This window comes from Aythya ferina (assembly GCF_964211825.1).
Source record: "Aythya ferina genome assembly, chromosome: 31".
Taxonomy (NCBI): Eukaryota; Metazoa; Chordata; class Aves; order Anseriformes; family Anatidae; genus Aythya; species Aythya ferina.
The window spans coordinates 2139390-2163828 of record NC_140328.1 but is presented as its reverse complement, the minus strand read 5'-3'; the positions used below and the strand labels follow the sequence as shown (position 1 = coordinate 2163828).

The 24439-nt window shown below is 59.4% G+C and overlaps 3 protein-coding genes and 2 pseudogenes across 6 annotated transcripts; 3 read left to right on the top strand and 2 right to left on the bottom strand.

The window, feature by feature from the left end:
* Positions 1-1817: 1817 nt before the first annotated feature.
* LOC311425529 (histone H2A type 2-C pseudogene) lies at positions 1818-5042 on the bottom strand (annotated as a pseudogene). The gene has a single exon. The product of its transcript is annotated as a histone H2A type 2-C pseudogene (transcript).
* LOC311425530 (histone H2B 5 pseudogene) lies at positions 1870-2447 on the top strand (annotated as a pseudogene). Its single transcript has one exon. The product of its transcript is annotated as a histone H2B 5 pseudogene (transcript).
* Positions 5043-6303: 1261 nt separating the features above from the next.
* LOC311425552 (platelet glycoprotein VI-like) lies at positions 6304-11823 on the top strand. Of its 2 annotated transcripts, XM_084501492.1 has the most exons (7): positions 6304-6904; positions 6986-7021; positions 7115-7390; positions 7488-7799; positions 7948-8076; positions 10379-10598; positions 11696-11823. In XM_084501492.1, exons 1-6 carry the CDS (start codon positions 6874-6876, stop codon positions 10549-10551), a joined length of 957 nt encoding a protein of 318 aa, XP_084357618.1. In that variant the 5' UTR covers positions 6304-6873; the 3' UTR covers positions 10552-10598; positions 11696-11823. The 2 variants fall into 2 exon arrangements, with proteins under 2 accessions (XP_084357618.1, XP_084357619.1); XM_084501493.1 differs by lacking the exon at positions 7948-8076.
* Positions 11824-11927: 104 nt separating this feature from the next.
* On the top strand, positions 11928-19406 carry SLC27A5 (solute carrier family 27 member 5). Its single transcript, XM_084501491.1, has 10 exons — positions 11928-12514; positions 14240-14449; positions 14828-14986; positions 15848-15972; positions 16048-16242; positions 17010-17100; positions 17324-17522; positions 17623-17720; positions 18476-18606; positions 19039-19406. The coding sequence occupies exons 1-10, from the start codon at positions 12034-12036 to the stop codon at positions 19213-19215; spliced, it is 1866 nt and encodes a 621-aa protein (XP_084357617.1). The 5' UTR covers positions 11928-12033; the 3' UTR covers positions 19216-19406.
* A 198-nt stretch (positions 19407-19604) lies between these two features.
* On the bottom strand, positions 19605-24241 carry THAP7 (THAP domain containing 7). The gene is made up of 5 exons (XM_084501494.1): positions 24180-24241; positions 23144-23223; positions 21413-21568; positions 20602-20742; positions 19605-20502 (listed from the first exon to the last, which is right to left on the bottom strand). Exons 2-5 carry the CDS (start codon positions 23221-23223, stop codon positions 19980-19982), a joined length of 900 nt encoding a protein of 299 aa, XP_084357620.1. The 5' UTR covers positions 24180-24241; the 3' UTR covers positions 19605-19979.
* Positions 24242-24439: the final 198 nt, after the last annotated feature.

The following is a 24439-nucleotide window of genomic DNA, read 5'->3' as shown; positions in this document are numbered from 1 at the left end:
CCGCATTTAAGGGATTTAGCTCCTGTTTATCGAGGGAGTTTTGTCTGCTAAGTCCCCCGTGTTTTGCAGACGTCCCATCGGCAATTGGGGTTCCCCCCGTTTTTTTTTGGCGTAAATGCGCAGTTTTCACGCTCTGCTATTTGCAAGTGCTCTTTCTGGATCCCCGGGCAGTTCTGTAAATGGGGGTGGGGGGGATTCCCCTTGGAAATCTGGGGGCACGCGTGGGGTTCCCTATACCTGAGCCCCCACTACACCTAAAGGCAAGCAAAGGGTCCCCCCCCTTTTATTTATTTTACACCTACAATTCCTCCCCCACACGCAACTTTCCAAACTCCCCATTTTTTCCAGGTGAAGATGCCGCTACGGTTCCCGAGGGGGGAATCCCTTTCTTTCTCATGCACCCCCCCCCCCCCTTTTCCTCTGCACCTCTCCCTGTACAATTTTCCAAGCCATCGGCATCCTTCACCCAGCGGAGCCGCAGCCGACAGAGCCGGCACCGCGGGTCTCTGTGGCGCAATCGGTTAGCGCGTTCGGCTGTTAACCGAAAGGTTGGTGGTTCGAGCCCACCCAGGGACGCAAGAGTTCTTTTCCTCCCACCTTTCTTTTTTTTTTTTTTTTTTTTTTTCCCTAAAGTATTTTACTCTTTTGGCTCTCTTCTACTGAAATCTATTTCCTCTGCGCTTGCCGTTCGGCTCAAAAAATGCTAAAACATAGGTTTGGTGAAATGGGATAAGGCGCAGCCACTCCTGCGAGTACTGCCTACAGTGAGGCTTCGGGTTGATAAAAACATGGAGAAACAGCTGGATGCATTGGCCGGGAATCGAACCCGGGCCTCCCGCGTGGCAGGCGAGAATTCTACCACTGAACCACCAATGCTTCTGTTAGTCGATAATTTAAAGCACTGAAAAAGAAGGTAAATGACCTTAAATAAAGGACCTTAAAGTAGCAGAATAATAGTATTTGTATGGTGGATCCCCACGCACCAGCACGCTGCTGCTCGTGATGGGCTCGTGATGGAGGCGACACCCCCACAACCACGCGACCCCAGCCCCCATTTGAGCCCCACTGTCCCCACCACCGCCCTTTATAGCCCCGCCTCGATCCTGATTGGCTGCGCGAGCACCTGCTGGTGTGGCGGGAGAGCGCCGCGCTTCCCCATTGGTCGCGCGTGTGCAGCCCGGAGAAGGGAGCCGGTTTGAATTCCGCGCGCTCGGCGCCGATTGGCTGCCTCGTGAGGGGGGGGCGGAGCCTGCAGGGGAGGGCGCCGATGCCTCCGGTGGCGGCTCCGTGCAGCAGCCGGGAGCGCTCCCGGCCCCGCGGGGCCCCGCTCCGAGCAGCTCCGGAGCCGTTTCCCTGCCCCGCTCCTACGAAACGCCCCGCCGGGGCTGCTCCTTAAAGTAACCGGGCAGCCCCGGGATAAACCGCACCGGAGCGGTTTCAGCGCCGTGTTCCCGTCCCTAAGGAACGATCGTTCCTGTAGCCTCCGGCAGTGCCCACGGGGAACCCGCGGGGCGCCGCCCTCGGTGCTTGCTGGAGCCCCAAGAGGCGGCTGCGCCCCGGCACAAAGCGTGCAGCACGGTTCCCGCTTTTCCCATGCAATTGATGGGCGCGGAGGGATCCAAAAGGCGCGATTCGATTGACCGGCAAGCAAACCCTTACTGACCAATCAGAGCCCTCCTTCTGGAGCCGGTGTATTTGCATGCAGGGTGTTCCCCTGCGCGTGCCGGCTGCTCCGTCTCAGCCAATAGGAATGCGCAGAGCTGGAGCCGCTCATTTGCATAACGCCGCTATAAAAACGGCCCCGCCGGCTCCTCGCCTTCACTCGTTCTTTGGCTTTCTGGTGGCAGAGGTGACCGGAGCAAGAGCGCGATGCCTGAGCCCGCTAAGTCAGCGCCCGCCCCTAAGAAGGGCTCTAAGAAGGCGGTGACCAAGACCCAGAAGAAGGGCGACAAGAAGCGGCGGCGCAGCCGCAAGGAGAGCTATTCCATCTACGTGTACAAGGTGCTGAAGCAGGTGCACCCTGACACGGGCATCTCCTCTAAGGCCATGGGGATCATGAATTCCTTCGTTAATGACATCTTCGAGCGCATCGCGGGTGAGGCTTCGCGCCTGGCGCATTACAACAAGCGCTCCACCATCACCTCCCGGGAGATCCAGACTGCTGTGCGGCTGTTGCTGCCTGGTGAGCTGGCCAAGCACGCTGTTTCTGAAGGCACCAAGGCAGTCACCAAGTACACCAGCTCCAAGTAAAGCGCCTGGACCCAGCTGCAGGACGTGTTCAGCTCAACTCAAAACCCAACGGCTCTTTTCAGAGCCACCCACCTTCTTCCAAAAGAGCTGCTATTGCTTCTGAGATACCCACGATATTTTCTTATGGATTATGGTAGCTTGCCTTATCGAGTGTAAGGTTCGGAGATAGCTTTAAATAAGTGATATTTTACAAAATATTTCTTGAAATACGTTGTTTACTATTTGCTAGTAGAACCTGCTTTAGGGGCTGCAGTTATAGGGTTGCTGCCAGATCATAGGAAGCCGATAAACGCCAGGTTGGGGGGGGGTTTGCTGAGCCCATGGTGCTGGGATCCTACCGAGCCCGGGCGCGAACATCGCATTCAAACCGCTGCCCTGCTCCGATTGGTCCGCGCGGGAGGAAACGTCACTGCAGGGTGGGCTGAGTACAGGGAGCCGCGGTGCGGGTTTCAATCAGGTCCGACCGGAGACTTCAAAAGGCTGGGGGTGGTGCTGCTGGGGAGGGTGAGTGAGGGAGGCTTTGTTCTGTTTCCATAGGCGGCTTTTTCTTTATTATTATTTCTATTTTAATGCTAGATGCATACAGGTAGACTGTGCGGTGGGAGTAAATTTTGCCCTTGGTTTCTCTTTTTTAAGGTTTCATGGAGACTTTTCTATAAAGAAACCGGTCAGAATTACTTAAAGCCAATTCAATGAAGCTTCTTCGAGGTGCTAAAATAGCGTTACTTATATAAAAGATTTTTCTTAAGGATGTGTAATAGATCTATCCAAAGAAAAAAAAAAAACTGTTAATTGATAATCTAGTTTTGGGTTTTGCTGGGGAATGAAACCCTCTAGTTGCTGTTTGCACCCCATAGTTTTTATCTGGGGAAAACGGGAGTTCTTCCTGTAACATAACATGAGCAGGGTAATTCTGAGCTGCTGTGCTTTGATTTTCCGTATTCCTTGCTTACAGTCACTACTGTTGTGTGGCAATGAGCTGGGGGTCTAGACTGGCCCATAGTGACCCTGCCTGTGTGTAGTGCAGGTAGCAAAAGGAAAAAAAAAAAAAAGTAGAATATGAAGAGGTGAACTGAGATGTGGTTTTGCGGGGGGAAGTGTGTATAAATACAGTTACAATTTCTTCCTCTGCTCTAGCCCTTTGGTAACTCGCCATAGCCTATAAATGCGGCGCCCTTAAAGACATAACCCATAAGGAAAGCTTTGGGGTGGGTTTCAGCCGTTCGGCGGGATGCAAACGGCGCACAGCCATTGGTCAAATGGATTCCTCAGCGAACCAATCAGCGCGTACACTTTGGAGCCGCTTCATTGGTGTGGTCGGCGGGGCTCCGGGATGAACTGCGCCGCGTGGTGCCCTTTCAGCCCATGAGAGCTCGTCAAATGGAGCCCTCATTTGCATAACGTCTCTGTGCGAGCGGCACCCGCGCTTCCCCCGGGTCCCGGCGCCCGCCTCGAAGAAGGCGGGGACGGAAAGGGCGAAGAAAGGAGACGAGAAGCGGCGGCGCAGCCGCAAGCCGAGCTGCTCCATCTTAAGCGTATGGGGGACTGGAGCAGGTGCACCCCGGAACAGCCATCACAAAGCCCCGCAGTGACTGCTGCGTCAGTTCTAAATGAGGGAGGGGGCCTGGCCTCATTTTCACCCCAACAGCCCCCCCCCCTCCCCTTTGGGGCCACCCACACGTTTGGGTCTTTATTTGTAGGAGGTGCTCCCTTGGGGGTTGTTAATAAGGGCTTTTAATGCTTTAGGGTGGTAATGATTTATTCACCAGGGTGTGAGTTCCCTATCTCAGCCTGCCTTCCCTGTTGTAGGTAGCAGGGCAGGGGAAGGCTCCACCTGAGGGAGGATTAATTAAGATATCAGCCCTGAGATGCTCATTACAAATCAATTTAAAGCCACTTTAGAAGGATGCAAAACAGGAACACAGTGGCTGTGCCTGAAAATCAGGGTTTTTTTCCGGGGGCACCATTTACCCTTCATCCTGAAGGTCTCTGCATCACCTGCATTCAAGCATGCTCCAAATCATTTAATCCTAAAGCAATTTATTCCCCCAGCACAAGCAGTGTTATTTCAGGACTTGCTAAATAAAATGTGCTTCCAGATTTCAGCACATCACCCCTGACCCCAAACACAGCTCACCCTGATCTTCCAGCTCTTTTCCTGATGCAGTGGGTGGCTCTTAAAAGAGCCTTTGGGTTTAAAGAGAAAAATCTCAAGGTTCCTTCACAAATCCGCTTGCTGCTGCCTCACTTGCCCTTGGCCTTGTGGCTCTCAGTTTTCTTGGGCAGCAGCACAGCCTGGATATTGGGCAGGACACCACCCTGGGCGATGGTGACACCCCCCAGCAGCTTGTTGAGCTCCTCGTCGTTGCGCACAGCAAGCTGCAGGTGCCGGGGGATGATGCGCGTCTTCTTGTTGTCCCGAGCAGCGTTACCTGCTAGCTCCAGGATCTCAGCTGTCAAATACTCCATGACAGCAGCCAGGTAAACGGGGGCACCGGCCCCCACGCGCTCAGCGTAGTTCCCCTTGCGCAGCAGGCGATGCACGCGGCCCACAGGGAACTGGAGACCGGCGCGAGACGATCGCGACTTGGCCTTAGCCCGGGCCTTGCCCCCCTGCTTCCCGCGCCCCGACATCTCCTGCACCCCGCTCACACCGCGACTGAGAGCGCCGCGCCCCGGCCCTGCTCTTTTATACCCTGCAGCGGATCGAAACGGCACCTTTCTATTGGTTACGCTGCCTCTCCCTGGAAGGACCAATAGGAGAGCAGCGCCGTAGATGGGACTGCAGGCGGAGCTTTTGAGCGGCGTTTCTTCGTGGTGGGCGGGGCGTAGAGGCATTGGCCAATCAGCGAGCACGCTGAGCGGCGACCAGAGCTTATAAAGGGGGGTGGGTTGCGCGGAGGGGGCCAGGGTGCGGGGTTCGGCGGTGGAGCGAAGAGAGCGTTTGGGGCAAAGTTCCACGGCGAGGCGGCGATGGCTTCTGTTCGGGCTGCACTCCTTGCTTCTTCCCTTGCGTTGCGTACAGAAATTTAAGTTGTATAACCAAGTTTTTTTTTTTTTTTTTTAGACTTATTAAAGCTCTTTCTACCTCGATACAAGCATTCAATGGTGTTAAGAGGAAGCAGCTGGTTCGCCTTACCGTCTTATAAAAAAAGCCTAAAAAATTAAGGTTTTAAAATTTATTCAGTCGTTATTTAGCGGACAGAAGCATTCCGGGCTGCCCGAGCGCCGGGCTCCGGCCGCGGCCCGCAGGCCTAAAGGCGGCTTCACCGCCCAACGCTGGTGCTGGGCTGTGATTGGCCGCTCCGCAAGCCGGCGGCCTTCCCATTGGTCAGAGGAGGCCGGGAGGCGGGAGCTGGAAGGGGTGGTTCTCACTCAGGTCCGCCCCCGGCCTATATAAAGAAGCTCCGCCCAGCGCCCCCGGCAGCGCGGCCCGGTGCGGTGTCGGGGTCGGTTTCCCGTCAGTTTTCCCCGCTCCGCTCGCCAACCGTGGAACCTTTTTCCTTTTTCCCTTCAAATCCTTATGCACCGTGTCCTCTTCCCACCGAACACAGAATCGTTTTTGTTTTTTTTTTTTTTCCCTTTTCCCTCCCTGAACTCCAAGGCGCACTCGTGCCCTGCCCGAACGTTCCCACCGCTTTCGCTCCTAGCATCCCCTATCGCCACCAGCCTCTCTGCCCCACGCTTCACATTTCCAGAGAGTCACCAAAACACCTCGACCCAAAATATTCAGCATTACAACCAGAACTCTCTAAAACCCATGAGGAGGCGATAGGAACCTTTAAACAAGAGCCCGGATAGCTCAGTCGGCAGAGCATCAGACTTTTAATCTGAGGGTCCAGGGTTCAAGTCCCTGTTCGGGCGACCAGAATTATTTTGCCGGTGGCCTCCCCGGGTCCCTGCCCTCATCCCTCCTCGCCCCAACCCGGCTCCCGCGGCCCCCGCAGCCCGGGGCCGGGCTCCTTTAGCGGCGGAGGCTCCGCGGGCGGTGGAGCCGTGAGGGGCCTGGCGGGGCTGCCCGCGCGGGCCGGTCCCATGGTGTAATGGTTAGCACTCTGGACTCTGAATCCAGCGATCCGAGTTCAAATCTCGGTGGGACCTTGCAGCATTTTTGCGGGTGGCGCCGTCTTTGGCTCTGGGGGGGCCCTGGGGTGAGGGGACCCCGCTCCTGGCCCTTGGGGACAGCAGAGGGAAGCCCCCAGGGGACTGCGTGCGGTGGCATAAGGCGCTGGGGACAGAGCCAGGATGCCACCACGCCTTGGGGACCGCAGGTGACGTCCCCTGTAGGGCACCCTGGTGGTGTCCTGGGTTTGACAACGCCGTGGGACACCCAGCACGGGACACCCAGCACGGGACACCCAGCAGCTGTCCTTAGGGACAGTGTGTGACACCCCATCACGGACCACGTGTGGCACCCAAGGGGTTTCACCCCATCAAGCCACCCCCTTCTTGGGGACAAGTGCAACATTTTCCTGTCCCCAAGGGGAACTGAGAGTGGCCACTCCCTGCGCCACTCGCTCTTCTGCTCTCAGTGGTGGTGGGACAACCGGGTGCAGCCTTGTAGGGGCTCCCAGTGCCTCCCAGTGCCTCCCAGTGCAGCCGTCCCCAAGCTGCTCCCGCCTCATGGCACCAATGGTGGTGGCTTTCATCCTCAGTGAGTGACACGGGGACGCGGTGCTGGGAGGGGGGGACAGTTTGGTGGCCCTGTGTTCCACAGCCCCCGTGTCCCTTGCAGGCTGGTGGCTGGTGGCACGCAGCAGGGCGCAGCACCGTGAGTTTGGGAACAGGGGGGACGGGGACAGCGATGGGGTAGGGGGACACGGGGCAGGGGACGGGGGTCTCACTGCTGCTGTCCCCATCCCAGCGCGCCAACCCCTCCTCTCGCTGCACCCCTGCAAGGGGGTGGCCCTGGGGGACAATGTCACCCTGCGGTGCCACCTGCCCCGGCCGGCTCTCCAGGTCCTGCTCTATCAGAACGAAGCCGAGATTCGGCACCAGTACAGCACTGGGGAGCAGAACACGGCCGAGTTCGTCTTCGAGGCCATAGACTGGGGACACACGGGGACGTACCAGTGCCGGTACGAGGACAAGGAGAGAAAGATGTCAGCGCTGAGTGACCCCGTGGAGCTGTTGGTGACGGGTGAGGGGGACAAGGGGGTGCCCCCGGGGCTGCCCCGACGCCCAGGGGTGCCCCCCTGTCCCCACGGGTGTCCCATCTCTGTCCCTTCCCCATGCAGATGCCAAATACCCCCCTCCGGGGACGATGCTGAGCCCTAGCAGACGCGTGGAGACGGGGACCAACGTCACCATCCAGTGCTGGGCATCCCATGGGGCCACCTTCCTCCTGCATAAGGACGGGTGCTCGCCCCCCACCCAGCGCCGGGACCCCCACGAGGGGGCCATGGCCACCTTCCCCCTCCTCGGGGTGACCCCAGCCGACGCCGGCACCTATAGGTGCTCCTACAGCCCCCATGGGTACCCCTTTCTGTCCTCACCCCTCGGGGACAAGGTGACACTGGAGGTGACACCGGCTTCTGGAGCACCCCAAGGTAAGGGGGAGCCCCCCCCCTTTTCCCCTCCCCATTTAGGTGCTGAGGTTCCCTTCCCCCCAGCGTCACCCATGGGTGGCTGTGTCACCACTTCCCATCTCCGGGGACGGTTGGGGGTGAGGACACCGCAGCCTCTGGGCCCCCACAGGCACCGAGGGGGGGCCCCGGAGGACCCTGCTTGTGGCCGTGGGGGGGGGCTGCGCTGCTGCTGCCGCCCTCGTCTTCAGCCTCGGCCTCTTCTTCCTCCTCACCACCCGGAGACACCGGACACGGAGCGGTGAGAGCCGTGGCAGGGAAGGGGTTAAATGGCTTGGGGGACACCCCCCCACCCCAAATGTGTCACCTGTGTTCCTGGGGTCCCCCATAGCCCCCCCCTGTCCCCGAGCACCCCCTGGGGCTCCCTATGGACTCCCCCCCTGCTGTGGTTGAGGGGATGAGTGGGGGTCCCTCGGGGGTCCCCGCTGTCCCCTGGGGGTGTCCCCAACCCCCTGGGGGCTCCCCAATGGCCCTGAGGGTTTGGGGGGGGGGGGGGCTGTGTCCCCATATGTGTCCCCACCCCATAAACTCCTGCTCCCCCCTTTTAGGTGCCTCCCCCCAAGGGCTGGGGGCCATGGAGCTCCAGGTGAGTGCCTGGGTAGGGCGCCCCCCCCCCCCCCACGGGACCCCAAATCCCGACCTACCCAATGAGACCCCCCCTCAGACACCCCAGGGGAACCCCAAACCCTGCCCAAGGGGACCCCGAGGCACCCCAAACCTTACCCAACCCACCCCAACTCCATGGGCACCCCCAAATCCCACCCGTGGGGACCCCCAGATCTGCACCACCGGCACCCCCAGACCCCAAACTGAGCCCCCCCAAGCCCCAAACACCCCCCAGACCCCATGGGCACCCCCAAACCCCCACCAATGGGGACCCCAGAGCACACAGAGCCCCCCCCTTCACCCAAAGGAACCCCCCTGGAGAGCCCCCAGACCCCATAGGCGCCCCCAAATTGAGTAGCAGGACCCCCAAGCACCACCCATGGGGATGCCCCCCTCAGGATTTTGGGGACCCCCCCGTGTCACCCTGCTTGTCCCCCCAGGTGCCCCCCCGTGTCCCGTGGCCCCAGGAGGACAGCGAGTGCCTGACCTACGCGGACCTGCGCCCCCCGGCCCCCAGCCCCCCGCGGGTGCTCGCCGCCCCCCAGCCCCCCATTATCTACGCCGAGGTGGGCGCTGGGGGACCCCACTGACGCCCCCCCCGTCCCCCCAGTGCCCCCCACTCCAATAAAGGCCCAGTCCCAGTTGGGGATCCCCGCGTCGTTCTTGGGGGGCACATGGGGAGGGGGCGCAGACCCCAAATTCCCCTGTCTGGGTCCCCCTGTTCCCCACTAGACCCCTAAATCCCCTTATGTTAACAACCCCAAATCCTCCGTAGTGCCCCCCAAAACACAAAAACACCCCCCTGGGACTCCCCAGTCCTTCTTTGGACATCCCCCTCCCCCCCCCAGTCCTTCTTGGGACCCCCTAAACACTCCCCAATCCCGCACGTTAACCCCCAACCCAAAAATGTGCACCCTGGGACCCCCAAATCCTGCTTGGCGCCCCCCAAAATCCGCACCCAGAGCCCCCCCAAATCCTCCTGGGGTGCATTGTGCCACTGTGCCACCCCCCACCTTGGGGATCACAAATTTTGGGGGTGCCTGTGGGGTCTGGGGCGTCTCCGGGGGGGTTCCCTTGAATCAGGGGGGGCTCTGTGTGCTCTGGGGTCCCCATGGGTGGGAGTTTGGGGGTGCCCATGGGGCCTGGGGGGTGTTTGGGGCTTGGAGGGGGCTCAGTTTGGGGTCTGGGGGTGCCGGTGATGCAGATCTGGGGGTCCCCACGGGTGGGATTTGGGGGTGCCCATGGAGTTGGGGTGGGTTGGGTAAGGTTTGGGGTGCCTCGGGGTCCCCTTGGGCAGGGTTTGGGGTTCCCCGGGGGGGTCCCATGAGAGGGGGAGACTGGGGGGCAATGGGGTTCCTCCTGGGGACTCCTGGGGGACCCCCAATTCTCAGGGCCATTGGGGAGCCCCCAAGAATTTGGGGACACCCCCAGGGGACAGCAGGGACCCCCGAGGGACCCCCACTCATCCCCTCGGCCACAGCAGGGGGGGTCCATAGGGAGCCCCAGGGGGTGCTCAGGGATTTCCAAATCTGAATTGTTTTATCCTACTTTTTTGGGCGAGGATTCCCAATTCTTGACCATTTTATCCTGTTTTGGGAAGGATTCCCAATTCCAGAGCATTTTATCCTTTTTTGGGGGAAACGATTCCCAATTCTGGAGGTTTTATCTTAGCTTTTGAGGAAGGATTCCCAGTTCTGGATGGCTTTATCCTATCTTTTGGGGAAGTATTCCCAATTCTGGACCGTTTTATCCTGTGTTTTGGGAAGGATTCCCAGTTCTGGAGGTTTTTTATCCCACTTTTGGGGGAAAGATTTCCAATTCCGGACCATTTTACCCTACCTCTCGAGAAAGGATTCCCAGTTCTGGATGGTTTCATCCTGCCTTTTGGGGGGAAGGATTCCCAATTCCGGATGCTTTTCTCCTACCTTTTGGGCCAGGATTCCCATTTCTGGATGCTTTCTCCACCTCAACCAAACCAAACCAACCCCAGGGGACTGCAGGTGATGGATCCACACCCGGAGCCGTGTGGGCGACGGCCCCGGGTTGCAAAACCTCGAGCAACCGCCCGGCACGTTTCACCCACGTTGCCAAAAACCCTTCGACCCCGTAATAATTTTACGGCGAGCGAGCAGCCGGGGTTGCAAATCAGGGCTGAAGGTGAGTGACACAGCGGTGAGGTTGCGCTGAACCTGCTTGCTGGTTGCTTTTTGATTACTATTAATTAGCAGAGAGGTGAAATAACCCTTCAAGATACGGCTTGCTGGGCGCCCACACCCAGCTTAAAGATTTAAATGGGGTTTAAATGGCAGAGCTTGGGGCATTTTGGTTGTCGTTGCTGGGTTTTTATTTATTTATTTATTTATTTTTTTCTGGTCTGGTGATGAAAGAAAACGTGATTTTTGTCACCGTTTGGACTGGGGGTTGTGGGGTGGTGAAATGGGGCCGGTCCCGCCCGGCCAGGGCGGAAAATGCAGCCGGGTTTGCAAGAAATTGGGGGGAAAATGAGAAGATTTGGGGGTGGGAGGGCTCTGAATGGGAACAGCGGTAAGGGGAAGGCTGAGAGTGCCCGTTGTCCCTTTTTATAATGAGAAGGGAAACGGGGTTTGGGTGGAGGCTGTGGGGGATTTATGAGGCTTTAGGGGATTTATGGAGGCTTTGGGGGATTTATGGAGGCTTTGGGGGATTTATGGAGGCTGGGGGGGACTGATGGAGGTTTTGGGGGCTCAGTGGAGGCTTTAGGGGGCTCGGTGGAAGGTTTAGGAGCTCAATGGGTCCTTTAGGGGCTGGATGGAGACCTTGGGGGCTGTATGGGTGCTTTAGGGGTTGGATGGAGGCTTTGGGGGCTGGAGAGAGGCTTTAGGAGGGTGGACGGAGGCTGGATGGGAGCTTTAGGGGCTTGATGGAAGGTGTAGGGGCTGGATGGAGGTTTTGGGGACTGGATGGAGTCTTTGGGGACAGGATGGAGGCTTTAGGGGATTGATGGAGGCTTTAGGGGATTGATGGAGGTTTGGGGGGATTGATGGAGGTTTTGGGGGGATTGATGGAGGTTTGGGGGGATTGATGGAGGTTTGGGGGTCTGGATAGAGGCTTTAGGAACTGGCTGGAGGCTTTGGGGGTTGGCAGAGCTCCCCTCCCATCGCTGCCTCCGGGGAAAACCCAGCCGGTAACCCAAAACCAAGAGCAGGTGGATGGGAGGACGGGGCCAGGAGGGACGGACGGACACTTGATATTTCCACACCCGTTCGGCTCAGCAGACGCGGCTCCAGGAGCGGGTGCCGCGGACGGACGGACAAGGGACGGACGGACAGACGGACGAGGGACCCGCTGACGCAAGCCGCCCCCGCGGTGCCGCTCCACACCCTTCAACCCTAGGCAGGGCGCGGGGCGGCGCCGGGGGAGGGGAAAAAAAAAAAAAAAAAAAAAAAAAAAAAAAAAAAAAGCAAAAGGCAAAGGCAAAGAAGAAAAAAAAAAAAAAAAAAAAAAAAAAAAAAGAAGAAAGAAAAACAAAACCAACCCAGGGGCAAACGCGCCGGGGCAAGGTGCGCGCGGGCGGCGGACCTTGCCCTGCAGAGCCCAGCGCCGCGGGGTGACCATGCTGGGGGTGGTCACGGCGGCGGTGGCCGGGCTGCTGCTGCTGCTTCTGCTCCTGCGGGACCGCTTGTTCCCCTTCCTCTGGGAGGACCTGGGAGCCTTCTTGGCCTTGGGGGGGGCTGCGGCGCGCTGTCATCGCCGCCTGTCCCGGCGTCCCGCCGTCACCCTCCTCGAGGTGTTCCAGGAGCACGCTCGACGCCAGCCCCACCGTCCCCTGCTGCTGTTCCAGGACGACGTCTACACCTACCGGGACGTGGAGCAACGCAGCAGCCGCGCTGCCCACGCCTTCTCCCAGCGTTTGGGCTTGCAGCCGGGCCAGACCGTGGCCGTTTTCCTCCCCAACGAGCCCACCTACGTCTGGACATGGTTGGCGTTGGCCAAGCTGGGCTGCTCCATGGCGTGCCTCAACTGCAACGTGCGGGGCCAGGCGCTGCTGCACGCGCTCGCTGCTGCTCAGGCCACCTTCGTGCTCGCCAGCACCGGTGAGTGGTGCACTTGGGGGGGTGTGAAAAGGCTGGGGGGAGGTCTGCTGCTGCTGCTCGTGCCTGCTCGTGCAGCTTCGTGCAGGGGTTGCACGCGTTGGTGTGCTGCAAGTGTGGGCTGCGTGCTTGTTGGGGGTCCTGCGTGCAAGTGCAATGTGTGATGGTGGCTGGGCATGGATTTTGAGGCGTGTCAGGGGCTGTGCATGGATTTTTAGGCGTGTCAGGGGCTGTGCATGGATTTGCAGGCTTGTCAGTGGCTGTGCATGGATTTTTAGGCGTGTGTGTCCATGTATGTTTGCACGTGTCAGTGGCTGTGCATGGACTTGCACGCATGTCAGTGTCTGTGCATGTTTGCATGCGTCACCGCATTTATGTGCATGTGCATCAGTGGCTGCATGTGTCTGCTCACGGATTTGCACACGTGCATGTGTCTATGCATGAATTTGAGTGTCAGTGCCTCTGCGTGTGTGTCTGCACGCGTGTTGGTGTCCCTGCATGACACCTGTCAGTGTCCATGCGTGGACTTGCGTGCGTGTCAGTGGCTGTGCACGTTTGCACATGCACAGATTTGCACGTGCTGTTGCCTGCACGTGTCTGTGCGTGAACTGGCGTGTGCCACACGTGTGACTCGGCGTGACTGCACGCCTGTCAGTGGCTGTACATGCATTTGCACGCCTGTCAGTGCCCCTAGCTGCTCTTGCACGTGTGCCTGTGTTGCTCCACACATCACGTGCGTGGGTGGCTGCTGTTTGTGCAGGGTGTGGAAGCGTGCAAGAGGTCACTCACACGGGGCCACATGTTTGCACGCCCAGGCGTGGCCACGGCCGCAGCCCTTTGCTCACGCGTGTGCACCCCCAAGCCTTGGTCATTGTCGTGGGGTGCACTGGCCGTGCCAAGGCTACAGGTTAATTATTGCCAGATCGTTGCCGGGGCCAAAGGTCCTTTTGTTTCCATCACAAGGACGTTTTTGGGAGTGGGAGGCAGGAAGAAAACACTCACGTGTACATACTTGCTTGGGGCATCCATTGGGATGCTCAGGGTGCCCTTTTTGGGGTGCTTTGGGTGCCCTGCTGGGATCCTCGGGGCTCTTGTATGGGGCACTGTAGGTGCTGGTCCTATTGGGGTGCCCAGCTGGGATCCTTGAGGCACCCAGCCAGGGTGCCCATCCAACTGAGGTCCCCATTTGGGGTGCACCGGGTGCCCTTTTGGGATGCTTTGGGTGCCCAGTTGGGGTCCTTGGGGTGCTCATTTGGGCTGCCCAGGGTTCCCATTATGATCAAGGTGCCCATTGGGTGCCCACCTGGGATCATTGGGGAACCCAACCACGATGCTTTTGGTACCCAAATGATCAAGGTGTCCATTTGGGGTCCATTGGGAGCCCACCTGGGATTATTGGGGAACCCAATCACGATGTCCTGGGTGCCCATATGACCAAGGTGTCCATTTGGGATCCATTGGGAGCTCATATGGGATCACTGGGGAATCCAACCATGATACCCTGGGTGCCCATCTCACCAAAGTGTCCATTTGGGATCCATTGGGAGCCCACTTGGGATCATTGAGGAACCCAACCATGATGCCCTGGGTGCCCATCTGACCAGGGCACCCACTTGGGGTACACAGAGCACCCATTTTGTGCTCTTTCGGTTCCCTTCATGGATGCTCAGAGCACCCCCCCGATTTGGGGACCTCCTCACCCTGGACCATGCCCCCTTGTCCCCGCAGAGCTCCAGGAGGCCCTGGAGGAGGTGCTGCCAGCCCTGCAGCGTGACGGCATCAAGGTCTTCTACCTGAGCTCCACGTCGCCCACGCCGGGTGTCGAGGCCCTGCTGCCAGCCATCGAGGCGGCCTCCGACAAGCCCCTGCCCAGCCACTACCGCGCCGGCATCACCGCCACCTCCAAGGCCATCTACATCTACACCTCCGGCACCACCGGTGAGGCCTCGGGGGGTCTCCTCCCTGGAGAACGGCATCTGGGAGGGTTGGGGTGCCATGGGCGAGGAGCTGGAGGGGTGGGCAAGATGGTGTGGGGGACACCGGGGAGGCTGGTGGGGTCTTGTGGGGTCTTTTCCGCAATCCTGAGTGTCCTGAGTCCAGCTGGGCTTGGTTCCCCGTGAGGGTTGGGTGTCCCCAAGGTTGGAGAGCCACCATGTCCCCGTTGGGACAGGGAGGACAGGACGTCCTCGGTAGGACCAGATCCCACCCCAACCACCACACGAGGCCTTTAGGGACAGAGACCCAGCACCCCGAGGGAAGGGTCTCGCCCTCCCATCCCACGTGGGCGCCTCCACGGAGGACGTTTCCCACCCCCAGGGCTGCCCAAAGCGGCGGTGATCACGGAGCAGAAGCTGCTGATGGTGGCCAGCCTGGGCCGGATCTGCGGGATACGGGGCACCGACCACGTCTACACCACGCTGCCGCTCTACCACTCGGCCGGGCTGCTCATCGGGGTGGGAGGGTGCCTGGAGATGGGTACGTACCCCACGGCCCGCATGGGGGGAGGACGGACAGACAGGGATGGACGGATGGATGGATGGAGAAATGGGTGGGGAGAAGGAAGAGGAGGGAGAGAGGGGATAAAAATGGGGAGGGGAGTGTCTGGAGATAGGGGATGGATGGATGGATGGATGGATGGATGGATGGATGGATGGATGGATGGATGGATGGATGGATGGATGGATGGATGGATGGATGGATGTTTTATGGAGTTGGATAGATGTTTTATGGAGCTGGATGGATGTTTTATGGAGTTGGATGGACGTTTTATGGAGCTGGATGGACAGATGGATGCATTATGAAGGACACATGGATGTTTTCTGGAGATGGATAGATTTATACGGAGATGGAGGTATGTTTTCTAGATATTAATATTTTCTGGAGGAGGACAGAGATGTTTTCTAGAGATGGATGTGCTTATAGAAATGGATGGATGGCTGCTTTGTGGTGGTGGATGTTTTTTAGGGATGGATAAGATAAATGTAAGGCTGGGGATGGATGCGTGGCTGCTTTAACGGAGATGGATCGATGGACATTTGTCTTCTGGAGATGGACTGAAGGATGATGGAAAAACGTGCAAGGGTGGAGGGGAGAAAAGGAGAGATATTTACAGTGATAAATGGAGCAGTGGGGGGATGGATGGGATGAGAGATGACAAAAAAAGTGAGGATGGGGAAGGAAAGAAAGAGGAACGAAGAGACAACAGAAAAGGAAAGAGGTCATAGATAATGGGTGAATGTGGGAGGGATAAAGAAAGACGAAAGGATGGATGGATGGATTAATGGAACAAAAAGAGGGAAAAGAGGAGGGAACCATCACCCCACCGTGTCCCCGCAGGAGCCACCTGCGTCCTGCGTTCCAAATTCTCCGCCTCCCAGTTCTGGGACGACTGCCGCTGCTACAACGTCACCGTCATCCAGTACGTGGGCGAGCTCATGCGCTACCTCTGCAACACGCCCAAGGTGAGGCCCGAAATTCACCCCCGGGGGATACGCGACGCCACGGGGCGGGTGCTGAGATGGTTTTTCCCTTCACAGCGTGACAACGACCAGAAGCACGGGGTGCGTTTGGCTGTGGGCAACGGCCTGCGGGCGGAGGTGTGGAAGGAGTTCCTCCAGCGCTTCGGGCCCATCTCCATCTGGGAGTTTTATGGGGCCACCGAGGGCAACGCCGGCTTCATCAACTACACCGGCAAGATCGGGGCCGTGGGCAGAGCGAATCCGTTCCTCAAGGTGAGCCACCAGCGGTGACGATGGCAGGGAACAAACGCAGATGGCCTTGGTGAAGCCAATGCTGGCCCTCAAGTTGGGTTGACTCAAGAGTGGGAATCTCTTGGTTGCCCTCCTCATAGCGACCAACCTGGAGAAACCAACATCTACCAGGTTGGGTTCATGCAAGAGCGGGATCTTCCAGATCCCCTCTTCACATCCAAAAGGAGTCCCCTCCACCTGGTTGGCCGGTATTGACTCAACAGTCCATCAGGTTGGGTTCATACAAGAGTGGGATCTTTGATATCTCCTCTTCACGTCCAAAAGAAATCCCTTCCACCCCTCTGGCAAACACGGACTCAGCAGCACTGACTCAAAGGCCATTTTTTGGAGGGCCTGTGGTGACGTGGACATCTTCATAGCCCCAAGAAAGGCCACCTGGTCTCAATTCTTGGTCTCCAGCCACCACCATGTTGAGCAAAAGCTGCAAAACTATTTTTTTTCCACCCTTTTCCCCCAGCTGCAGCTTTCAGCGTTCTCCCCCAGACCTTTCATTGGAAAGGTACGGTGGGTGAGCTTGGCGAGCAGTTGAACGTGTTTGATTAAATCTTATTTAAATATAAATGTGGGATTAGTTCGGATGGAACACGAGGTGTTGGGATTGAGTGTGGTGGGGTCCATGGGTTTTAACAAGTGGGTAATGATGGACACTGTACACAAAGATGTCCTCCCACCCTTTTTTATCCCGTGTTTCTCTTCTGCACGCCAATTTCTCCTCCTCTGCCCTCCAGAGCTTCGCTCCCTTTGAGCTGATCAAGTACAACGTGGAGGAGGACGAACCCGTACGCGACGAGCGAGGACTCTGCATCCGCGTCCGGCCCGGTAAGAAGAGATGAGCCTCGCGAGGGCCTTTTTGGCAGGGGAGAGACAACAGAGGGTGGAGATCCATCAAAGCCAGCTCTTGGTCTTTATCACCATCGCCTTGGTGGCACCAGAAAAGGACCAAGGAAAACGGCAGCATCCCCGTTTTGGGGCATGGGGATGACGTTCTCCAGCACCAAGGCACTTTGCTGACTGGCCCCAACCCTCCTCTCCCTCCCCGAAGGTGAGACGGGGCTGCTGGTCATCAAAATCACCAAGAACACCCCCTTCTACGGCTACGCGGGCGATTCCAAGAAGACCGAGAAGAAGATCTTGAGAGACGTCTTGGTCAAAGGCGACGCCTTCTTCAACAGCGGTGACCTCCTCATGATGGACCACGAAAAATTCGTCTACTTCCAGGACCGTGTGGGAGACACTTTCCGGTAATCCTCTCCACCGTGGTCGTGCCCACGTCCACGTGGGCGATGCCATCCCCCAGCCCGAATTCCTCCTCCTCACAGCTTCATCCCTTCGCTTCCATAGCTGGAAAGGGGAGAACGTGGCCACGACAGAGGTGGAGGCCACTCTGGCCATGGTGAACTTCATCCAGGAGGTCAACGTCTACGGGGTGTCCGTGCCGGGTGAGTACAGGGCGGTACAGAGGGCGAGTGGGACTAAAATAAGCACCCAGGGATCCTTCAGGCAGGTGATGTGGGCTACGTTGCTCTGAGCGGCCAGGAAAAAGGCTCAAGTAGGACTTGTTGACCCAAAATAGGAGGCCAGTGTTGTTTTGGGCTCAAAACTACTCCTGCAGTGGTCCAAGAAGAGTAAAACACGGCTCTGTTGCCCAAAATAAGCATCTGATGTTGTTTTGGGCACGCAACACGTCCACATAATGGTCCAACTGGCCACCAAGGAAGCAAAACCAGGATTTAGTCGCCCCAAATAAGAGTCTGGCATTGGTTTGGGCGCACAGCGTGGTTCTGTGAAGGTCTGAGCAGCCTCCAAGAAGGTTAAGGGGTGACCTGGTTGTCCAAGCCAGGATATTTTGGACATGCAACATGCCCCTACAATGATCTAAGCAGCTACCACACAGAGTATAGAGGGATTTGGTTGCCCAAAAGAAGCATCTGATGTTATTTTGGGCAACCGATGGCCCACGTGGCCACTGGGGACTTGGTTTCCCCAGAGAAGTGCCTGGGGTTTTGGACCCACCGCGTCTCCTCGTAATGGCCCGATGGTCACAACGAGGGCTGAAATGGGACAAACTGACCCAAAATACGCACCCAGCGTTGCTTTGGGCACGCAACAACTCCCCGTAACGGCCCAAGTGGCCACCAAGAAGGCTAAAACGAGACTCGGTTGCCCAAAAATAACCTGCCAGCTCTGCCCGCAGGGTGCGAGGGGAAGTGTGGCATGGCAGCCATCCGCCTGAAGCCCGGGATGAGCTTCGAGGGCGAGAACCTCTACGCCTTCACCAAGGAGACGCTGCCCAGCTACGCGGCCCCCCGCTTCGTGCGGATCCAGGTGAGCGGCCCCGGCTTTGGGGGGCTTCCCGGGGGGTGGTTTTCGGCCTCTCGTCTTCCAGCGATGGCATTGGGGCTTCTGGTGGTGGTGACACCCAGAGCTGATGACGCCGTCGGGGCCACCTCGTGCCGGGGTGGATTTCCGACGATGGTCTCAAGGTCCCCGACTTCTGATGACATCTTTTGGGTCGCCCCGTTTCCAAAGACACCTCCTTGGTCCCCAAGCCGATGGTGACACTGGGGTCACCCCTTCCAGCGCTGTCACCTGGGTCCCCCTGCGCCGACAACTCCCCACGTTGAACATTTTGGTCCCCACTTTCCAACGACGGTGCCGTGCCAGCGACACCCGCTGGGGTCCCCACATTTCTGATGATGGTCACACCACGCCGGTAACGTCACCTGTCCCCAATTCTGACGCCATCTGTCCCCACAGGAAGCCCTGGAGATCACGGGGACCTTCAAGCAGTGCAAAGGCAACCTCGTCAGAGAAGGCTTTGACCCCAACATCATCCAGGACCCGCTCTTCTTCCGCGACGAGAAGAAGAAGTCCTACGTGCCCATGAACACCGACATCTACGCTGCCATCCAGGAGGCGAAGATCAACCTGTAGAAGGAGCCGTGCCTCGGGGTGACAGGCGAAGCCGATTTGGGGGCTAATCAGGCTTTTTTTACCTGTCTTCAGGGATGTTTCTAACAGCATTGGAGCATGACGAGGGCGAGAGGCTGGTTTTGGTTCTTAGCATCGTGCCCGGTGCCTCCGCATGGTGCTGGCTGTGGAAATTAAAGGCTTAGGAATAATTACCTGGGCCCAGACGGGTGCCTGGATGGTGAGGGATGTTTTCTGGGGACCAACCTGTGGGTTTTCCCTTCAGATCGTGCCCCCAAAATCCTCCCCATCGCTGGGAGGGGATCACTCGCTTGGTGCCAGCCTCCTGCTTGCCCAAGGGCTGGCCCTGAAGACGGATCGTGCCCCAAAACACTTTGTTCTTCCCACAGATCTGGCGCAAAACTGATTTATTTCTCCCTGATCCACTTTTCTGCCAGATTGAGCACCTAAACCAGATCAAGAAAGCACCCCCGAGCTCCCCAAAAAAGGGGACCAACACAACAAACGCCCGACCCCGCTGCTCACCGGCCTCGCTGAGCCGCTTTAGCTCACCAACCCTGCTGATTTCTCCCCAAAACGCTTTCCTGCCCGATCAGCGAGCAAACCCGACTCGGTGTCGCTGTCCTTTCCCCCCCCACCCCCGCAGTGTTCCCAGAAGCGAGCCGTCGCCTTGTTTTTTTTTTTTTTTTTCATAGAAAAGGCGAAAACGCTTCGTTTATTTACAAACCTTCCCGGCGGCGCCGCGGCGAGGAAGAGGAGGCGAGCCCTCACCGCCCGCCGTCGGCGGCGCCCAGCACCTGCGGCTCCGCGCCCTGCGGCGGGGGCTCCTTGGGGACCCTCCGGCCCTCGGGGGGGGCTCGTCGCTCTCGCTGCAGCTCGCCCACCCGCAGCCTCAGCCTCTGCTCTCGGCGTTTGCAAGCCTGGAGCTGCCTCTGGGCTTTGTCCAGGGCGTCCAGGGCGGCTTCGGCGCGGCGTTTCCAGAGCAAGGCGCTGCCCACCTGGTAGCTGTGCTCGCTCTGGATGTACGCCCCGGCCGGCGGCGGCAGCCTCAGCATGTAAAGGGAAGGTGAAACGGGCCTGGGGGGTGCCGGGGGGGCACCTTCAGGGAGGGCGGGGGTGTCTGTGGCTTCTTCGTCCCCTGTGGCCACCAAAAGGGTGTCCGGGAGGGGACCCCGTGCGCCTAAAGGGCCGGGAAGAGCCGGGACCCCCCCAGGATCTTCGCCTTCTCGGGGGAAGCAGGAGACGTCGGAGGAAAAGGGGGGGTCTGGGGGGGATGTTGCGGGGTCCTGCCTGTGTGGAGAAAAAAGGGGGGGGTTAAATGGGGTGGGGGGGAGATGGTGGCAGTGTCCTGTGTCACCCCCCAAAGCCGGTGCCCGTCCCGGGACTTACTTCCACTTCCCGGTGGCCCGGGGGGGCTTTGGGGTGTCGCTGTCGGGCGGGGGGAGCTTCGGTTTGGTGTCCCGGGGGGTTTTGGGGGAGGTCGACTCGAAGACAGTGGGGACGGCCCCTTCCTTCAGGCGGTGGTAGCCACTGCAGTGGGGGGGGGAAGAGCAAAGAGGTCAGTGCGAGGCACCCCAAAACCCACAGGGACCCCAAAACCCACAGGGACCCCAAAACCCACAGGGACCCCAAAACCTGAAGGTGCTCCGCAGCCCTAAAGGGTCCCAAAACCCTGCGGGGGGGGGGCGTCACCAAGGAAACCCAAACCCAATAAGGTCACCAGGGCACCCCAAAGCCTTGGAGAGGTAAAAAGGGGACCCCAAAAAATGTTTTAGGGTCTCCCAGGGTGACCCATGGACCCCAGAGGTTTGGGGTGGGGGTCCTAAGGGTGCCCCCCAAAGATTTAGGAAAGGTTTTGGGGGGATCTAAAACCCAAAGGGGGTCCCCAAAAGCCCTGGGGGTGTCTTTAGAGGGACCCAACACCCACAAAGTCCCTGGGGGGGTGACAAAACCCCCACATCCCTGAGACCCCCAAAAGCACCAGGGGGGGGGTTCAGGACCCCAAAATGGGAAACTGAGGCACGGGGGGGGGGGGGTGATGGGTTGGAGCAAACCATTTCCACTGACGGAAGGGGGAGGTCTGGAGGAACCCACCTTAAACCAAAGCAGGGGGGGCGTCCTTAATTACGGGGGGCTCCGTAATTAAGAGGGCCCATTCTCTGGGGGAGGAGGCGGCTTAATTAAGCGCCTCGTTAGCTACCTGAAGCCGACTATCTCGAAGCAGCTTTTCTCGAAGTGCTGGGAGCAGAAGTAGATGTATTTGGAGGCCGGGTCCCAGCGGCCCTCCCCGCTCGCGTCCCGCCGCCGGCTGTTCTCCAGCCACAGCGCCCGCCGCGGGTTGTCCTTCTTGGGCAGCCTGGGGGGGGGCAAAAAAAATTAAGAAAGGGGGGGTCACGTCGGGTTTCGTGGCCGAAATCCCCCCAAAATGCTGGTTTTTGAGAGATTAGGGGGATGGCTCCCCCCCAGCAGCCACCAATGGAACGGGCCAGGGAGGGTTTGGTAATGGGGAGGGGGCTGAACCATTCCTAAAATGGGGGGGGGGACGGGGGGGGGACATAACTGGGCCAAACCATTACTAAGGGAGGGGGGAAGAGCAGATACATGGACCAAACCACTACCAAAATGGGGAGGGGGGGAACACCTGGGCCAAACCAATGCCAAAGGGGGGGACACCTGGGCCAAACCACTGGTAGAGGGGGGGGGAAACACACCTGGGCCAAACCACTGCTAAAAGGGGGGGGAAACCTGGGCCAAACCACTGATAAAAGGGGGGGGGGAGGCACCTGGGCCAAACCATTGCTAAAAAGGGAGAGGGGGGGCATCTGGGCCAAACCATTGATGGAGGGGGCAGACCTGGGCCAAACCACTACCAAAATGGGGAGGGGGGAACACCTGGGACAAACCATTGGTAAAAGGGGAGGGGGGAGGGAAACACACCTGGGCCAAACCATTGCTAAAAAGGGAGAGGGGGGGCATCTGGGCCAAACCACTGCTAAAAGGGAGGGGGGGGCACCTGGGCCAAACCACTGCTAAAAGGGAGGGGGGGGCACCTGGGCCAAACCACTGATAAAAGGGGGGGCGGGAGGCACCTGGGCCAAACCATTGCTAAAAGGGGGGGGGAGAAACCTGGGTCAAACCACTGCTAAAAGGGGGGGGGAGGCACCTGGGCCAAACCATTGCTAAAAGGGGGGGGGAGAAACCTGGGTCAAACCACTGCTAAAAGGGGGGAGGGGGAGGCACCTGGGCCAAACCATTGCTAAAAAGGGAGAGGGGGAGCATCTGGGCCAAACCATTGATGGAGGGGGCAGACCTGGGGAGGGTCCCCAACCAATGGGGAGGGGGGAACACCTGGGACAAACCATTGGTAAAAGGGGAGGGGGGAGGGAAACACACCTGGGCCAAACCACTGATAAAAGGGGGGGGAAACCTGGGCCAAACCACTGCTAAAAGGGGGGGGGCACCTGGGCCAAACCACTGATAAAAGGGGGGGGGAGGCACCTGGGCCAAACCATTGCTAAAAAGGGAGAGGGGGGGCATCTGGGCCAAACCATTGCTAAAAAGGGAGAGGGGGGGCATCTGGGCCAAACCACTGCTAAATGGGGGGAATCCGGGACAAACCCTTGTAAAAAGGAGGGAAAGAACACGTGGGCCAAACCACTGCTAAGAAGGGGGGGGGGCACACCTGGGAGAAACCATTGCTAAAGGAGAGGGGTACACCTGGGCCAAACCATTGCTGGGGGTGGGGAGGTTACACCTGGCCTAAACCAATGCAAAAGGATTAAACCGAGAGCCAAAAGGTGAAAAAGCAGCCAAATAAAACTGCTGCAAAAGGGAGAATTGAGGAAAGCCCCCCCCAGCAAGACCATTTGGGGGGGTAAGGAGGGGTCCCCACGGGGGGGGGCACCCCCTGAGGAGGCGTGGGGGCACCCACCGGTGGAAGGAGATGCCTCGGTTGCGGGTCTCCCGGGTGTCGCGGGTGCAGCAGCCGGCAGCAGAGCAGTGACGGGGCATCTGGGGAGGGGGGAAGCGAGAAGGGTCTCCCATGGGAAGACCCCCCCCCCAAAAAAAAAACTGCCAGCCCCTCCATGCACCTCCAGATACAGCCAGGTGCTGAGACTCCCAAGTGCCCTCTCGGCACACCCCAGACCCTTTGGTGCCCCCCCCCAAATCCCTGTGTCCCCCTCAGAGCCCCCCCCCCATATCCATGCTCCCCTTGTTGACCCCAGATCCTCCCCCCCAGAGCCCTGTTTAACCCCTTGGAGCTCCCAGAGCCCCCCCAGGGCCCCCCCACGAGCAGTCCCAACCCCCCAGCACCCCCTCCAGGGTCCCTCCATCCACCCCGGTGCCCCCCCTAGCCCCCATTCCCCCCCCAAAACTCCCTCAGAGCCCCAAATACCCCCTCCAGGGTCACTCCCCCCACCCAGAGCCCCCCCAGTGCTCCCCCATGAGCAGTCCCAACCCCCCAGCACCCCCTCCAGGGTCCCTCCATCCACCCCGGTGCCCCCCCCAGCCCCCATTCCCCCCCCAAAACTCCCTCAGAGCCCCCAATAGCCCCTCCAGGGTCCCTCCACCCCCCCCAGGTACCCCCCCAGGTGCCCCCCCCCAGCCCCCAGTGCCCTCCCAAACCTTCCTTAGAGCCCCAGGCGCCCCCCAACCTCCCCCAAAGACCCCCCAGCCCCCCATAGCCCCCCCCAGGTGCCCCCTCCCCAACCCTATGGGACCCCCCCCCCATAAGAAAGGAGGGGGGGGGGAGGAACCTGGGGTGAGGGGGGCGATGACGTCACGGGGCAAGGGGCAGCCCGTTGCTAAGGGCCGCGGTTGCTAAGGGGGGGGGGGGGCGGAAGGGGCGGGCCGGGGACCACCGGAGGAGCCCCCCCAGCCCCGGGGTCGGTGCCCCCCACCCTCGGGGGGTCGGGGGGCGGGGCAAGGGGCGGGGCTTGGGACCGGGGCCGGTGCCGGGGCCTCACCTCGGCGCTCCCATCCCGCCGCCGCCGCCGCCGCCTCCGCCCGCCCTCAACTCTCGCGAGACTCCCGGGGTCTCGCGGCGCCCCGGCCCCGCCCCCTCTCCTTCCTCATTCGCCGCCGTCCGCCGCCCGGCCCCTCGTTTGCATGCCGCGCCGCGATTGGTTGCCGCGCGCCCTGATTAGCATAGCCAGCCCCGCCTCCAGCCCGCGCGGTGGTTTCAAGGCTCCCCCCTACTCCCGCTGGGATTGGGGCTGTTTCAAGG